The sequence below is a fragment of the Propithecus coquereli genome, unplaced genomic scaffold, assembly GCF_000956105.1.
Source record: "Propithecus coquereli isolate 6110/MARCELLA unplaced genomic scaffold, Pcoq_1.0 Scaffold404, whole genome shotgun sequence".
Classification (NCBI taxonomy): Eukaryota; Metazoa; Chordata; class Mammalia; order Primates; family Indriidae; genus Propithecus; species Propithecus coquereli.
In genome coordinates this window covers 716,742-731,378 of record NW_012149775.1, presented here as the reverse complement: position 1 = coordinate 731,378, position 14,637 = coordinate 716,742, and the positions used below count along the sequence as shown (strand labels likewise).

Here is a 14,637-nt window from a genome sequence, read left to right as displayed (position 1 = left end):
ATCCTTCTCCTCCCTGATCTGTTTGTTCCTAAGATTCTTCTCTTCCTGGTGTTACTTTATGAGGGAGTGAGCAAGTCACCGAGGGGGCCTGGGAAGAGTCATTTACAGTCTAACCCCTTGGAAATGCTAGAGTTGCCTCCTGCCAGATCTTCAGCATAAAAATCCTCCCTCCTCAGCTGCCCATGTGGCTCCTGGTCTCAATTCTTCATCCCCACTCCCAGACTCTCCCAAATGCCCCTGGTGAAGCTCATGAGATAGCAAAAGATAAAGACAAGCGAAAAGAAGCAGCACAGAGGAGGTGATAGAGGCACAGACAGAATTCTGATTTTTCTCCCATCTCTACACCTTCTGAGGAAATGAATCCAATGTCCCCACCCCACCTCCAGCAGCAGAGAAGTCCCTGAGCATCTCCGAACATCATGAACCCTCAAAGGAAGCTGAGCTGGGGCCCCCTTTTCTCCGTTAGAAGACCCATTGGTGAGGCTAAAGAGCCCCAGATGGGAGACAGCTAGATCCTTCCCTCAACTGAGACATTTTCTCTTTTCCAGAACATCTTAGGCAACCTTCAAGCACATTCACATGCTGGTAGTATTTAAACCTTGCCCTGGAGTGAAAATTCCAGGACTCACGTTCTCACTGGGACCAACGGAGAGGATGAGCTTGAAGGACTATGTGGCCCAAACACCTCAGCCTCTTCTAAATATAGTTGCCTTTGCTCCTTGGTTAACAGGGTCTCTGCTGGCATTAGAGAAATTCCCAGTGACTCAGAACCTGAACGGGATGCTTCAGAGTTAAGAGAAGGGATCTGGTGGTACTCTCTCTCCTCACCCTTCCACCTAACAGTCAACCTGCTTTTTGCTACCATCCAAACCAGACAATACTGTGGCAGGCAATAAAACAAAGCCCATTCTCCCTTTTCTCCATGAATTAAATCGAGGAATCTAGCTGCTGGCTTAACAAGGATGAAATAAAGCAAGGCCTAAGGCACCCTGATTCACAAGAGAGCTGATCTCCGCTGAACTGCAGAGATGAAACATTAAGATGGCTCTGGCCACCTGCTAACTTCGAGTTACCCTACACTAAGTCACCTTTGCTCCATCCTCAACCAGAGTAAATGGGATTGAGGAAGCTGGTTCTGTACACTCCTCTATGTATCTCATATACCCTACGCTGCCAGACACTTAACTAATGAAACTTAGTGCTGTACCAAAAGGGCTGTTCTTCTCAGATCATAAATGTGCACGCTAGTTGTGTGCCAGTAATTAAGACCCTACTTGTACACATATAATCAACATTTTCACAAGTATTTTGTCTTAACTAAAATTTTATATTAACAGTAAGTCCTAGAATTATACCTCATGAGCCTCCAGGATTTGGAGAACATTATTCACCCTTCTTAATCCGAAAGCTTGGGTGCCTGAGGATGGGGTCCTGATGGTAGCCAGGCTGCAGATTTAGGTCAGGCCCTACTGGTGCATCTTATATGCTTAGTGCTCAGCGTAGGTCCAGACACATGGTAGACCCTCAGGAAATATTTGTTAAATTTGAATAATTCCTGTAAAAATCTCACATCAGTTTAAGGTACCTTCTCTCTTACTGCTCCTTCTCCCAGTAGCTCCTGGTAGGACTCAGGTCTGGCAGCAGGGGGCGCACGGGGCCGCTGCTCAAATGAGAGAGAACAGCAAACTCCAAAAGGGGGTTGGATTTAGATCTCCCCTCCCCATGTGGATAATGGGATTCCTAAGGTGCACAGTGGGAGAGTGGGCAGAGGAAGCAGGTTTCGGGGCCTCAGAACCCACTGAATTAACTCCTATGAGAACTTTCTTTGTAAAGAGAATGCATGAAAAGAGGAGAGAAGCCTCCCACAGCCGTCAGCCTAAAACAGCCGCTCTCACTTCAGTTCATCTAGGGAAGGGGCTACAAAGCAGACAATCTTTATTCACAACTGGGGTGGCAGAGGGGAGATAGCCCCAGGTCAGTCCAAAAGCAAAGATATTGGGTGGGAAGATGGTGCCGGGTGGGGACTCAGCACTCGTCCTCACCCAGCAGGGCATAAGGGTTTCGGGTGGCCAGGCTGGACCCTGGAGCTGAGGTTGGGGTGTCCTCATCCCCTTCTCCCTCCTCATCCGCATCCCGGTCCTCCTCTCCCTCCTCCTCACAGGAGCTGCTCAGCTCTTCCTCTTCCTCCTCCTCCTCGTCACCTGCTGGCCCCACCCTGCCCTGCAAAACCACCAGCTCCGTGGTCTCTGGATGGGACTCCCAGGTGCCTGGGGAACCAAAACAAGAAAAAGAATGGAGGAGAGTTTTGAGCAAGGAACTTTGAGCCAGAGAAAGATGGGGAAGAGGCAAAGACTAGGAATAACAATAATTTTATAGCTGCTGGCACTCATTCATTCATTCAGACTCTCACGTGCAGAGCACTGAACAGAAGCTTTGTGCACAGCAATCTCAATCTTCACAACCACCGTGTTGGGGGCAATTAGTTCCCTCAGTTTTCAGATCAGGAAACCACCTCAGATGGTAGAAAACACAGACCTGGCCAACAGGTGCAGAATCCAGGTTTGACCCTCGCTCTGTCTGGACACAAAGCCCACACCCTTTTGCTGGGTAAGAATATCTGGGCTCTGACCTTTCTGTTCATTGTAGCCCGGGGGGTGAAAACACAGGCTGAGGCGGCCATCCACTGCCAGCCGCAGAAGGCTGTTGGCTGCTCTATACACGTCATTCCGAGCCGCCTTGGCTGTCTTGTAACCACGTTTCTCTGCCCAGGCTGGAGGGAGAAAAGAAAACGGGAAGAGGGGACTGTTAACCAGGTACCACTGCCGTAACACTGTCCTTCCAGTTTTCCCCCAAACGTTCCAGGCCAGAGATCTTGCTGTCCCTGCCACAGAAATCTAGGGGTAAGGGGACAGCAGCTTCATCAATGGCAGAATCTCTGAAGGGAGGAAAGGAGACAGGGTAGGGTAAAGGGCGAGGCCAGAGGCTGACAGGTGAGGGAGGGAGGGCAGCTGAAACCATGTGGGGAGAAGCCAGGCACAAGGAACTCACCTTCACAGATGTCCCAGGCACACCAGGGGTGTTCTGCTGAGGGGTCCTCAGCCTCTGGGTGGCGCAGGTGGAGCAGGGCCTGCACGGGGATCCGGGAGGCCAGGTAGCCCACTGCGGTGTAGGGCTCCTGGATCTGCGCGATGGGGTAGATACCCGCCAGAACCTGCGGGGAAATGAGCACTCAGCACCTCCCTCAATGTCCAGCCTTCTCTCCCTCCTCTGCCCCTCTGCCCTCATACCTGCAACTGCCTGGGCAGGAGAGATGGGAAGATGAGGCCCGGGCAGTCACAGAGCTTCACGGAGGGGGTGAGAAAGTAGGTCTGAAAGTATCGGGTATGGCCTGGGGTTCTGGACACACTCACGACCTTCCGTCCCACCAGCCCGTTGATCAGCGAGGACTTCCCCACATTGGGAAAACCTGAGGAAGGCAAGGAAAATCACATTGGACATGGCTTTGCTCTGTGATGGGCAGGACTCAGCGCTGTAGCTACAGCTGAAAGGAGAACTAAGGCTCAGAAATTAAGGAAGCGGTACAACATTGCAAATTATAAATCAGGCTCTGGACTACTAGGGTTGAATCCTGGCCTCTCCGCTTACCAGCTTTGTGACCTCAAGGCGATTTACTTAACTTTCTGGGCCTCTGTTTCCTCATCTTACAGTACAGTACCTCCTACCTCAGTGATCACAATAAATGAGATAACCAACACAACTGCCTGGTCAGTGCCCTCAGGAGAATAAGTGCCCAGTACCAGTGATCACTTCTCACGACAAACACTATGACTAGTGAAAGGAGAAAACTGGAAGCCTCGGGGCTCGCTGCAACTCAGTTCATGACCGCCAGCACCTTCCTTCTGACTGACTTTAGTGCCTGCATCGCACTGCCAAAGAGTGTCTCGACCCCTCCTCTGCTGCCCGCTCCCACGGCAATACCTGGACCCTGTCATTTCACACGCCTCTCTGCCCTGCCATCCATCCTCCAGCTCACTTTTTCTGGTTCCCCTAGTCCAGTCAGTCTGTGGCCCCGACCCTCACGCAGCAGCACTATGCAGCACCTATGTCCCCACTTCCCTTCTCACCCAACTCAGACTCCAGGATCCAGCTCTACAACCAGGCCCATTCGCAGACCTGGAACTCCCTGGTCCTGCCTCTCCCCTCCATATTACCCACCTGGTAAAACCGCAACCCTGTAAAACGCAACTCTCTGCCCATCTGGCACCCACTCCTGGGCAGCTGACTGGCTGATGCGCCACAGTGCTGACTGCGCTCCTTTGCCACGCAGTCAAGTATCTCCTTTTAACAGGAGGGAGGGAGAAAACAATTCTCCTTTGACAACTCCCACCAGCCCCATTTCTCTGTCCCCTTTATAGGAAAACTCCTTAAAAGACTTATCTATCTTTTGTCATCACGTCTTCATGCCACCTTCTTTGTGACTGTAAACTCTAACACACAAAAAAATGCATAGAACATAAATGTGCTACCTAATGAACCCCATACCACCGAGGGTGTGATATGCTTCCTCAGAGGCCCATTCATCCCTCTTGATCATAACCCTCTTCCTCCTAATCCTGACTTTTAAGAGATTCCACTCCTTATGTTTCTCTTTAGTTTACGGCCTGTATATCCCTCAACGATGCAGTTAAATTTTGCAGCTTTTGAGACAGGGTCTCACTCTGTCACCCAGGCTGGAGTGCAACTGGCATGATCATAGCTCACTGTAACTTCAAACTCCTGGGCTCAAGCGATCCTCCTGCCTCAGCCTCCCAAGTAGCTGGGACTACAGGCGTGTGCTACCACACCCAGGTGATTTTTTAATATTTTGTAGAGATGGGGTCTCGTTGTGTTGCCCAGGCTGGTTGCAAACTCCTGGCCTCAAATGATCCTCCTGCCTCGGCCTCCCAAAGTTCTGGGATTACAGACGTGAGCCACCGTGCCTGGCCCAGCTTTTGAACTTTATACAAATGGAATTGTGCAGCATGGATGTTGTTGTGCCGGCTCCTTTTGCACAGCGTTATGTGAGGTTTCCCGTGTTGCTGCACGTCCTCTTGTGGGCCTACTCCAATATGGCTTTCTCTCCTCCACTCCACTGAAACCACTGATCTTCACGTTGCCAAGCCCACCGAGCCAGCCTCTGCTCTCCTCTCACCCAGCCTGTCAGCAATGTGTGACGCAGTCAGTGCCTCCTTTCCCCTTCAAATACTTTTTCATTTGACTTCTGGGACACTCCCTTGGTTCTCCTCCTTCTCACTCTCCTTTGCCCAACCTCTAAACGCTGCTTGTCCTACGGCTCAGTCCTCGGCTTCCTCTTCTCTACCTACCTCTGCCCCTACATCTCACCCAATCCCATGGCTTTAAAGACCACTTATAGCATCAATGGCTCCCCAAATTTAAATCCTTCCCAAATTCAAATCTCCAGTACTCTTCTCTCCTAAGTGCCCGACTCCTATACCCACAGCCTATTTGACATCTCCACTAGGGATATTTAAAAAGAATCTCAAACTTAATTTCTGGTTCCCCTACCTTCCCCAACCCCTCCAAATCTGCTTCTCTCCCAGTCTTCCCATCATGGAATTCCCAGTGGCTCAGGACAAAAACCTGGAAGTCCTTCTTTATTTGCTTCCTTTTAGGTGCCAAGTACAAACCATCAGTGATCTCATTTTCTCTACCTTCAAAATATATCCTGTTTCTGGCCCCATCTCACCACCTCCACCTCTAGCACCCTACTCTGAGCAACTCTTATTTCTCCCCTAGACTATTGAGATAGCCTCTGACTGCTCTCTCTGCTTCCTTTCTTGCCCACCCTCCACCATTCATTCTCTACTTAGTAGGTAAACTTCTAAAAAAGGAAGTCAGCTCTTGTCATTCCCCTGCTCAAAACCTACCATTGGCTTCTCAAGAGACTTAGAATAAAATCCAAAGTGCCTGTCACAGCCACAAGACCCTACATGATACGGCTCCTGGTCCCTTCATGACCTCATCCCCGACACTCTCCCCCGGCTCCCACCCTACAGTCCCCTGGTCCCATGCTCTCATGGTGCTGGAATCACCAAGCTCGTTCCCACCTCAAGACCCTTCCCCCACAGCTCCAAATGGCTCACTTCATCTCACCATGCAGTTCTCTCCTCAGGGACATTTTCCCAGAGGACCGCTCCCCTCCCAATCATTCTTTGTCCCCTTTCATTGCTTTCTTTCCTTCATTGCCCTTAAATAATATGATTTCCCATCATAAATCTATTTACTCACAGGAAAAGAAAAGCTCCATGAACATATAGGGACCTTTTTGCCATTTTCACAGTGGCACGTCCCATCCCTCCAACAGCACCTGGCACCTGGTGGGTGCTCAGTAAATATCTATTGAATGGATACATGAGGGAGAGCTGCAGGGAAATCCAAACTCGGGGCTGCCCGTGTCGCAGCACACACTGGGCTCAGCACACCACCCCACACAGAGACAAGCTAGTGCAGAGCCCATGAGAGAGGGGGACAGAGGCCCCTGGGAGGGAGGGCCAGAGTGACATGACTGGAAATAGGGGGCAGTCACTCAGCAGTCAGGCAGCATTTTCCCAAGACAAAAAGGACACCGAAAGACAAGTGAGGGGCACTACCAAGGAGCTCAGCCACCCACCTCACACTCCCGTGTCTTCTGGACTGGGCCCTTTTTGGCCCTAATATCATCTCAAATACCACAATTTTACCAAGGTCTCTTCTCACCTCTCCCACCCAAAATGAAAAGGGGCCCAGGGCCCTGGGCCCTACTCACACATTCACTCACACTCAGTGGGGGGAAAACCCCCACTGAGAGTCAAGACAAAGCCCTTATTTAAGGAGTTAAGACCTAGAAGGAAACTAATACTTGTTGAGCTCCTACTATGACTTAATGGGCATTGTACCACAGACTAATTACTACAGCTGAAACAGTTACCATATGTGCATCACTTAGAACAGTGCCTGGTTCTAAGTAAGCACCATGTGAATGCTAAATACTAGAGCAATTATTGTTACTACTGTTATCATTAATTGATACTCATCGTTAGGCTCTCTCCCTTCATTCCTCACATCCATTCTTTTTTTTTTTTTTTTGTCTCACTCTGTTGCCCGGGCTAGAGTGAGTGCTGTGGCGTCATCCTAGCTCACAGCAACCTCAAACTCCTGGGCTCAAGCGATCCTCCTGCCTCAGCCTCCCGAGTAGCTGGGACTACAGGCATGCGCCACCATGCCCGGCTAATTTTTTCTATATATTTTTAGTTGTCTGATTAATTTCTTTCTATTTTTAGTAGAGACGGGGTCTCGCTCTTGCTCAGGCTGGTTTCGAACTCCTGAGCTCAAACAATCCGCCCGCCTCGGCCTCCCACAGTGCTAGGATTACAGGCGTGAGCCACCACGCCCCGGCCCCTCACATCCCTTCTTTTAATCAGGTAACAATGCCTTCATTTTTAAAATCAAAGTAAGACTCAACGCAGCTAAATCACTTGCTCAAGACCACACAGCTGAGGAGAGGTGGGATTTGGCTCAGGCTGTCGTGATCCTTCTGCCACAGCAGATGCCTCCTCTGCCTCGCCCCGACCACGAGCAGAGGTCACCCCTCAGAGACCCTGCAGCCTAATAAGACCTGCTTTCCCTCCCTCTTTGCCAACTGTATACCTCCTGGGAGGCCACCATGCGCAGGACACCACTTCCTTACCCACACAGCCGATGGTCACCACCCCATCCTTGTAGCGCTCCCGGGTTGGGCCAGTTGGCTCCATCGCTGAATCGGTCTGCTGCTCCACCAGCACTGCTGGCCCATCCTCTTCTTCCTCCTCCTCCCCGGAGCCATTACCCCAGGTGGCCCCAGCCACATCCCGAGCAATCTTCTCCCGCCAGCTGCTCAGGTCCACTGCTCAGAGAAGAAGATAAGGTTTTCCCCAGGGCTGCCATACATGATGGCACAGACACAACTGATGTAACTGACACCCTCTGGAGTTGTACGGTGGCAACCTGAACAATAGTGGGCCAGAGAATCTCCCTGTCTTCACTTGGCCCAACCCTGGAATCATGAACATTTCTCTGTCTGAGTTTCTGAAAAGTCCTGGGAAGACTAAAAGAAGCAAACCACTAGGCTCCTGCCTACTTGCTGCCTCTCTTGTCCCACCAAGCCAGCCTGCTCCTTACTGCATCCTAGCACTGGCTCTCGTGCACATCCAAAATAAAGGGGTTGTCTTCAGGAAAGGTGAGCAAAACGACTCTGGGCCTGGGTCTCCCTCGTGGCCTCCCACATCCCTCCTCTAAGGGCCACATACCTTTCCCCACAGTGATGGCCTCACAGGCTCTCAGCAACTGCTCCGGCCCCAGGGCCCGAGTCCATCCTCTCCCCCGCCTCCGACTCTTCTTCAAGACTGAGATCACAGGGCACAGAAGGGTTTGCACACAGGCTTATGCACTTCATCTCTTCCACCACCCTTAGGCCCAAGATCAGGTACCCCCTTGTCAATAAGGCTCTTTGTTCTCCCTCTGTCCTCTGCCATCCCACCTCCCCCATGTTGCCCTCCTCATTGTCCACTCACCGCTACTAGGGTCCTGTGGGGTACGAGGGTCCCGAGGGAAAGAGGTGAAAAGGACGATGTGGAGCTGGGGATAGTGTTGGTGGAAATAATGCTTCCAGGCAACCACGAGAGCTGGTGGGGCCAGATCCACCTTGTTCAGGACTAGCACCAGGGCCAGCCCAAGTTCTCCAGTCACGTACTCATAAAGTGCTGGTGGGAAATTCACAACCTGGGACAGGGTTGGTAAGGGGATGGAGCAGTGAGAGGTCAACCTAGAGTCCTCTGCCTCCAGCTCCCTGCTCAGCAGACACTGCTTGGAGACGAGGCCCTGGCGGTAGCAAATTCTGGACTGAAAATGATAAACCAGCCAAACTAAACAAGGAAGACAAAGCAGGGGTTAATTTTATCTGTGTGAGCCTTGGGGGTTTCCTATAGGTCATGATTAGAGATGGAAACAAACTGAAAACAGGACAAGGAAATAACGACACTTAACACACTGAGGTAAAGGATGGGATCAGAAACAGAGATGGGGGTTGGGGTAGAAATTAATATCTGCTGTGTAAGTGTGTACACAGGCAAATGAGCATACATGCAAGCACATGCACATGTGAATGTGAATTTGAGTGTATGCAAACATACCTGTGTGTGCAGATGTGCACATGTACACACGTGTTTGTGAGTATGTGTGTGTACACGTTGTTAAGAACCTCCATCCTAAACATCCCCACAAACCTCCCTTTCTCCCACTGGAGGACAACAGAGAAGTGTCACAGCCAGGATTTACACAGGGCAGCCCAACAGCAGAGTCTACAGCCTTAACCACTACCCTAGCATTCCAGGTGGGCTCTGTAGCGACTGATGTGGTGGTACTAGAGAAATGAGATAAGGAAGAAAGGGCATCTTTGGGCTGGGCAGGGGGAAGCCCCCAGCTGCCTTCACAGAATCCCTGGAGCTCCACACTGGGATTTTCTATTGGTCTAGCTCTGGTGGGCTAGGAGACTGGACATAAGAGTTTTTCATCAAAGTCAGTAAAGAAGACAGTCAGCTGGCCAGGGGAGGAGTGACAGGCTATAACAAGAGATGAATAAAAAACTGAGTTCCTGACTGCAGACATCAGCACAGAGTAGAGGTTGGAAAGAATGCAAGAAGGAGGATATCTCTCTGTCTCCCAGCTCTTGCCTCTGACCTTTACCCCACAAGAACCTTCCTCCCTCCTCCCCCTTTACCACCCTCATCCCCAGGACTCACTGGATGCCGGATGTCAGTGATAAGCAGGACAATGTCAGACATCTCTAACACTCGCCACAGCTGCCTCCACGTCTGAAAAGACAAGATCAGTGGATGAGAACCTGAGCCCAGAGTCCCTCTCCAGCCTGACCCCAGACCAATTTGACCGTGGGTCACTATGTCACACTCTTGTGCCCACTCCACTGTCACCTCCAGATTGTGCTCAAAGTAGCTCAGTTTCTCAGAGGTGTAAGCCCCATGAATCTTCCCAAGATACTCCTGGAAGCTTCGTTCCTCCTGGCTCATTAGTTGCTCCTTGGACATCTCATAGCTCCAAGGAGGACGTCGGGGAAAGTCCAGGACTGCGAAGTCAAGAAAAAGCCCAAGTAAGTGTGAAGACACTTCCAGGATCCAAGTGTACATCCCAGACCCCTCCTTCCTCACAGCAGTCAGCTCTTACCTTTCACACTCACTCCCCCAGCCCAGTGCCTGTCTTCTGCCTCACCTGAGCCAGGCTGATAGACCTCCCGGATGTCCAGCTCCAGCACCTCAGCGCTGACCGGCTGTAACACTTGCTCCCGAGCTGCTCTCTTTCTCCTCTCCACCTCCTCCCGGCTGTCCCGTTCAAAATGCAGCCGGTATCTAAGGGAACAGGGACCATGAAATCCAGCACAATCCTGTGGCCACAAACTCATTTTCTCCCCTGTGGGCAGACAACGTTGCAAAGCTCTCTCTCCAGAGTTGTTCACGTTTCCTCTCTCAGTCAGCCTAACCCTAGTCCCTCTTCCACGATATATTCGGCCTCCCTCTTTTAAAAGCCAAACTCTCTTCAGCCCCTCAGGAAGGGAAGATTGTGGCCCGCTCTGGAGAGCCAAGTGGCCTGCGGAGAACCGTGGCATCCCAGCCCCGCCGCCTCCACTCCAAGCCTCCCCCAGCAGCAGCCCGCTCTCCCCCAAGCTCTGACTTCCGGGTAGGCAGGGAAGCCAGGGACCAGCGCCCCCTCCCACCCTCACCGATTTGGGTCATAGCCTCGCAGACCCGGCCCCTGAGAAGGCTGCTGGTTGAGCCTGCGGATGTGATGGGTCACAGACTCCCCGTCCGAGGTGTCGGTCTGCTCCTCCCGCCGCTCCCGGCTCCCGCTGCGGCTGTTGGAACTGGAGCGTAGCCCATCTTGAAGCCCTGCGGGGAGGGGCTGGTGACGCCAGTGCTGGCCGGCTCTCAGGGGCCGTAAGACCCTCTCCCCGATCGGTCTGACTCCTCCTCACCCCACCCAGCTTCTTTGGAGGCTCCGTCCTCCCAGCCACCCTCTCCAGGACCCTCCCGGATGTGCGTGGGGGAGTCACTCCTCCAGGGAGCTGCGAGGATGGCGCCCCGTTGGAGCTGGAGGGATTCCCCTCCCCCAATTCTCCATCCTTCCCACCCCTTCCAGATGTAGGGGGCCGGGGACGGGGGGAATCCCCTCCTCGACAGCCCGCGGGGTCGGAGCGCGCCCTCCTCCCCCTCCCACGCCCCCAGAGGTGCGGCGGGCACACCCCTCCTGCCAGATGTGCGGGAGCCCGAGCCCCGCCCCCTCCTCCCGCTCCCCGCTCCCGCACTGACCTCTCTTCCGCTCCCGCTTGTCCTGCAACTGCTTCTTCTTCTGCTTCACGCTGAAGGGCTTCTTCCTCGGCATGGCCCGGACCAGTCACCTGGCCCGCCCTGCGCCGAGCTCCCGCCGCCTCAACTGACTCCCCCGGGGCAGCCCCAGCCGCAAGGGCCCGGGACCCTGGAGGAGGCGGGGCTCGCAGGTGACGTCAGCGGGCGGGCCCGGCCGAATCGCCGCGGCTGCTGCGGTGAAAGGCGGACGCGAGAAACACGGTCACTTCTCCCTGGGAGCAGGGCGAGAGGGTGATGCGGGACGGGCTACCGGCACATGGAAGCCAGCGGCGCGGAGAGAGCGCCCCGGCGGCGAGCAGGGCGGCGCGCGTGGGAGGATCGGGCTAACTCCGTCACGGACGCTACCACCTCGCGTTCGGAGCAGGGGGGACGCGTGTCATCACTACCTTGCGTTCCCGGGAGGAGCTACCACTCACCTGGAGGGGGCGGCGGGGCGCAGGGCGGGTCCTTCTGCCTAAGGGAGAGGGGGGCGTGGACACGCTGAGGCTCCACTGCCAACTCGAGGGATTGACCTTAGTCAAACGCCGAGACTGCGCTTCCCGGGAATGACGCCCGGTTGCTGTGCTACACCGGGGGCACCGTCAGAGGTCTTGGGGGCTGGTGGCGGTCCGGACGCCGACCTGCTGGGACCCAGATTCCTTGAGGGAACGGTAATAAGGGGTATGTTTACAGATCATAAATGTGAGAGCGGACAAGAAGGGAAACCCAGGTGGGACAAGGACTTTTGGAGGGAGGTCAGAGGGCACGAAGTTGTGCCTGCAGCTGTTACCATAGTAACCGGGGGCCGGATGTGGCGATCTTATGGTGCGACAGTCACCTCTTCTCAGGCCTTCTGGCCCGAGACCCTGTTGACTCTGGCACACTGCGAGGAGCTGGTTATGGTGTTGTCCAGCTAGGCGGAAGAGAGGAATTTTTTTTAATTCTTTTAAGCATTTATAGGAACAAAGGAAAGGTTTAAGATTGCCGTCATGCGCGGCAGAGGTGGACCGAGGCAGTTTACTTAAGAATGCGGCCGCGGCCGAGACTACCACCAGCCTTCCGGAAGTGGAATGGCGGCAGCCTCAGCCTCACTGCCCATCGCCCGCCCGGAAGCGGAAACAGAATCCCAGCGTGCCCCTTCCTCACTGCCCTCCAAATCCCGCTGCAGCCATTGCCGCAGCCACGATGCCGAAACGAAAGAAGCAGAATCAGCACCAGCCACCGCCGCCGCAGCAACCCCCACTGCCGGAGCGGGAAGAGACTGGAGATGAGGAGGATGGGAGTCCCGTCGGTGAGGGGTCTGGGAGGGATGTGCACATGGCTGTCAGCCCGTCCGGGGAATGGGCTAGGGCTGATAAGGTGCAGTGGAGGGGGTCTAACGGAAGGAGGAAGGGCGCACGCGCTGGGGCGAGATGGCGGGGGAGGGGGTGCGGGGGGGGCTGTCCCTAATGGAACCTTGAGTGAGGAGTTCTCTAACTTGAACCATCAACCTCAATCCGGCCCCCAAACCTTTCTAGAGAAGGCGGGGGAGGAGAGGATAAAGAGCTCGTATGCGCAGCCGCAGAACGGCAGGGAAGAGGGGCAGCAGAGATGTTGCAGATTGCGATGACTGGGATGACAACTTGTGACCAGACTTTCACTGGGAAGGTGGAAGTGACAGCTTTCTCTAAACTACTCCCTCGGGGGAAAGGGAGGAGAAAAGAACTATCTGATTGGCCAGCAGTTAAGGTGAGGGGTTGGTTTGTCTCTGCAATCACTTGGGATGTTTTGGATAGCAGCACTGTAAGGAAAAGAAAAAGTTGCATTATCTGCTTTGACTGAGTCTCTACTTTTTGCAAACCCGGAAAGAGCTTTGCAGAAAAAAGGGCAGAGAGATGGGTGAGAATATGCCTAACTTTACTGGTTGAATTAAGCAATGAATAATAAAAAAAAAACACCTAAGAACAGGCTCATCAGCCAAGCGGGCGCAGTGGCTCACGCCTGTAATCCTAGCACTCTGGGAGGCCTAGGCGGGAGGATCGCTTGAGCCCAGGAGTTTGAGGTTGCTGTGAGCTAGGCTGAGGCCACAGCACTCTAGTCTGGGCAACAGAGAGAGACTCTGTCTCAAAAAAGAAAAAAAAAAACAGCATCATCAGTCCTTTAATTCATTACGATGACCATATTTTCATGTCTACTCTTAGGACCACCCAGCCTTCTGGGCCCTCCCCCCATGGCCAATGGAAAGCCTGGTGATCCCAAGTCAGGTGAGGAGGAAGGGGCCCTGATCCGTGTTAGGTCCTGGAGAAGGGAACAAGGGAGGGAGTAAAACCAAGGAAGGACTTAAAATCAAAAGATCAGAGATTCTATACCTAAATGAATGGAGAGAAGTTGTATATTTGCAGATTAGAAAACTAAATGTTGTAAAAATGTCACTTCTTCCCAGATCTATAGATTCAATGCATTTCTACTCAGAACCCCTATAATGGCTTTGTGGAAGTAAACATTGTGCATTATATGCAAATACAAAGTATCACAATGAGAGACTGTCAAGACAGTCTTGAAGTAGAGGGCTTCCTCTGAATCAGGATTTATTGTGGCTGGGTGTGGTGGCTCTCGCCTGTAATCCCAGCACTTTGGGAGGCTGAGGCAGTAGGATTACTTGAGGCCAGGAGTTCAAGATCAGCCGAGGCAACGTAGTGAGGGCCCATCTCTACAAAAAATTAAAAAATTAGCCAGGCATGGTGGTATGCATCTGTAGTCCCAGCTACTCAGGAGGCTGAAACAGTAGGATCGGAGGATCGCTTGAGTCCATGAGTTCAAGGTTGCAGTGAACTATGATCATGATACTGCTCTCCAGCCTGGGTGACAGAGCCAAACCCTGTCTCTTCAAAAAAAGGTTTATTGTGGCCAGGCGCGGTGGCTCACGCCTGTAATCCTAGCACTCTTGGAGGCCAAGGCAGGAGGATTGCTTGAGCTCAGGAGTTCGAAACCAGCCTGAGCAAGAGCAAGACCCCGTCTCTACTAAAAAAATAGAAAGAAATTAGCTGAACAACTAAAAATACATAGAAAAAATTAACTGGATGTGGTGGCGTGTACCTGTAGTCCCAGCTACTTGGGAGGCTGAGGCAGGAGGATCACTGGAGCCCAGGAGTCTGAGGTTGCTGTGAGCTAGGCTGATGCCACAGCACTCTAGCCCAAGCAACAGAGTGAGACTCTGTCTCCAAAAAAA

General features: G+C 52.9%; 2 protein-coding genes across 2 annotated transcripts in view; one reads left to right on the top strand and one right to left on the bottom strand.

Annotated features, from left to right (window-relative positions):
• Nucleotides 1–1,918: 1,918 nt before the first annotated feature.
• On the bottom strand, nt 1,919–12,143 carry GNL1 (guanine nucleotide binding protein-like 1). Its single transcript, XM_012652927.1, has 12 exons — nt 11,394–12,143; nt 10,808–10,973; nt 10,300–10,436; nt 10,005–10,156; nt 9,816–9,887; nt 8,589–8,796; nt 8,325–8,420; nt 7,727–7,921; nt 3,288–3,466; nt 3,049–3,211; nt 2,630–2,770; nt 1,919–2,267 (listed from the first exon to the last, which is right to left on the bottom strand). Exons 1-12 carry the CDS (start codon nt 11,464–11,466, stop codon nt 2,026–2,028), a joined length of 1,824 nt encoding a protein of 607 aa, XP_012508381.1. The 5' UTR covers nt 11,467–12,143; the 3' UTR covers nt 1,919–2,025.
• The window catches only part of PRR3 (proline rich 3), a 7,575-nt gene continuing 4,999 nt past the window's right edge, over nt 12,062–14,637 (top strand). Inside the window, exons 1-3 of the mRNA XM_012652961.1 lie at nt 12,062–12,100; nt 12,598–12,720; nt 13,610–13,672. Coding sequence (XP_012508415.1) covers nt 12,615–12,720; nt 13,610–13,672 — 169 coding nt within the window. The 5' untranslated portion in view covers nt 12,062–12,100; nt 12,598–12,614. The remainder of the gene's footprint in view (nt 12,101–12,597; nt 12,721–13,609; nt 13,673–14,637) is intronic.

What these genes read in the sequence shown, in the direction of transcription:
- GNL1 (XM_012652927.1), bottom strand. Translation starts at nt 11,466, where the DNA reads ATGCCGAGGAAGAAGCCCTTCAGCGTGAAGCAGAAGAAGAAGCAGTTG. An exon ending in ACTTTGAGCACAATCTGGAG is followed by an intron (nt 9,888 to 10,004) that starts GTGACAGTGGAG and finishes TTGTCTTTTCAG; the next exon opens with ACGTGGAGGCAGCTGTGGCG. An exon ending in GGCCATCACTGTGGGGAAAG is followed by an intron (nt 7,922 to 8,324) that starts GTATGTGGCCCT and finishes TTCTCTGAGCAG; the next exon opens with TGGACCTGAGCAGCTGGCGG.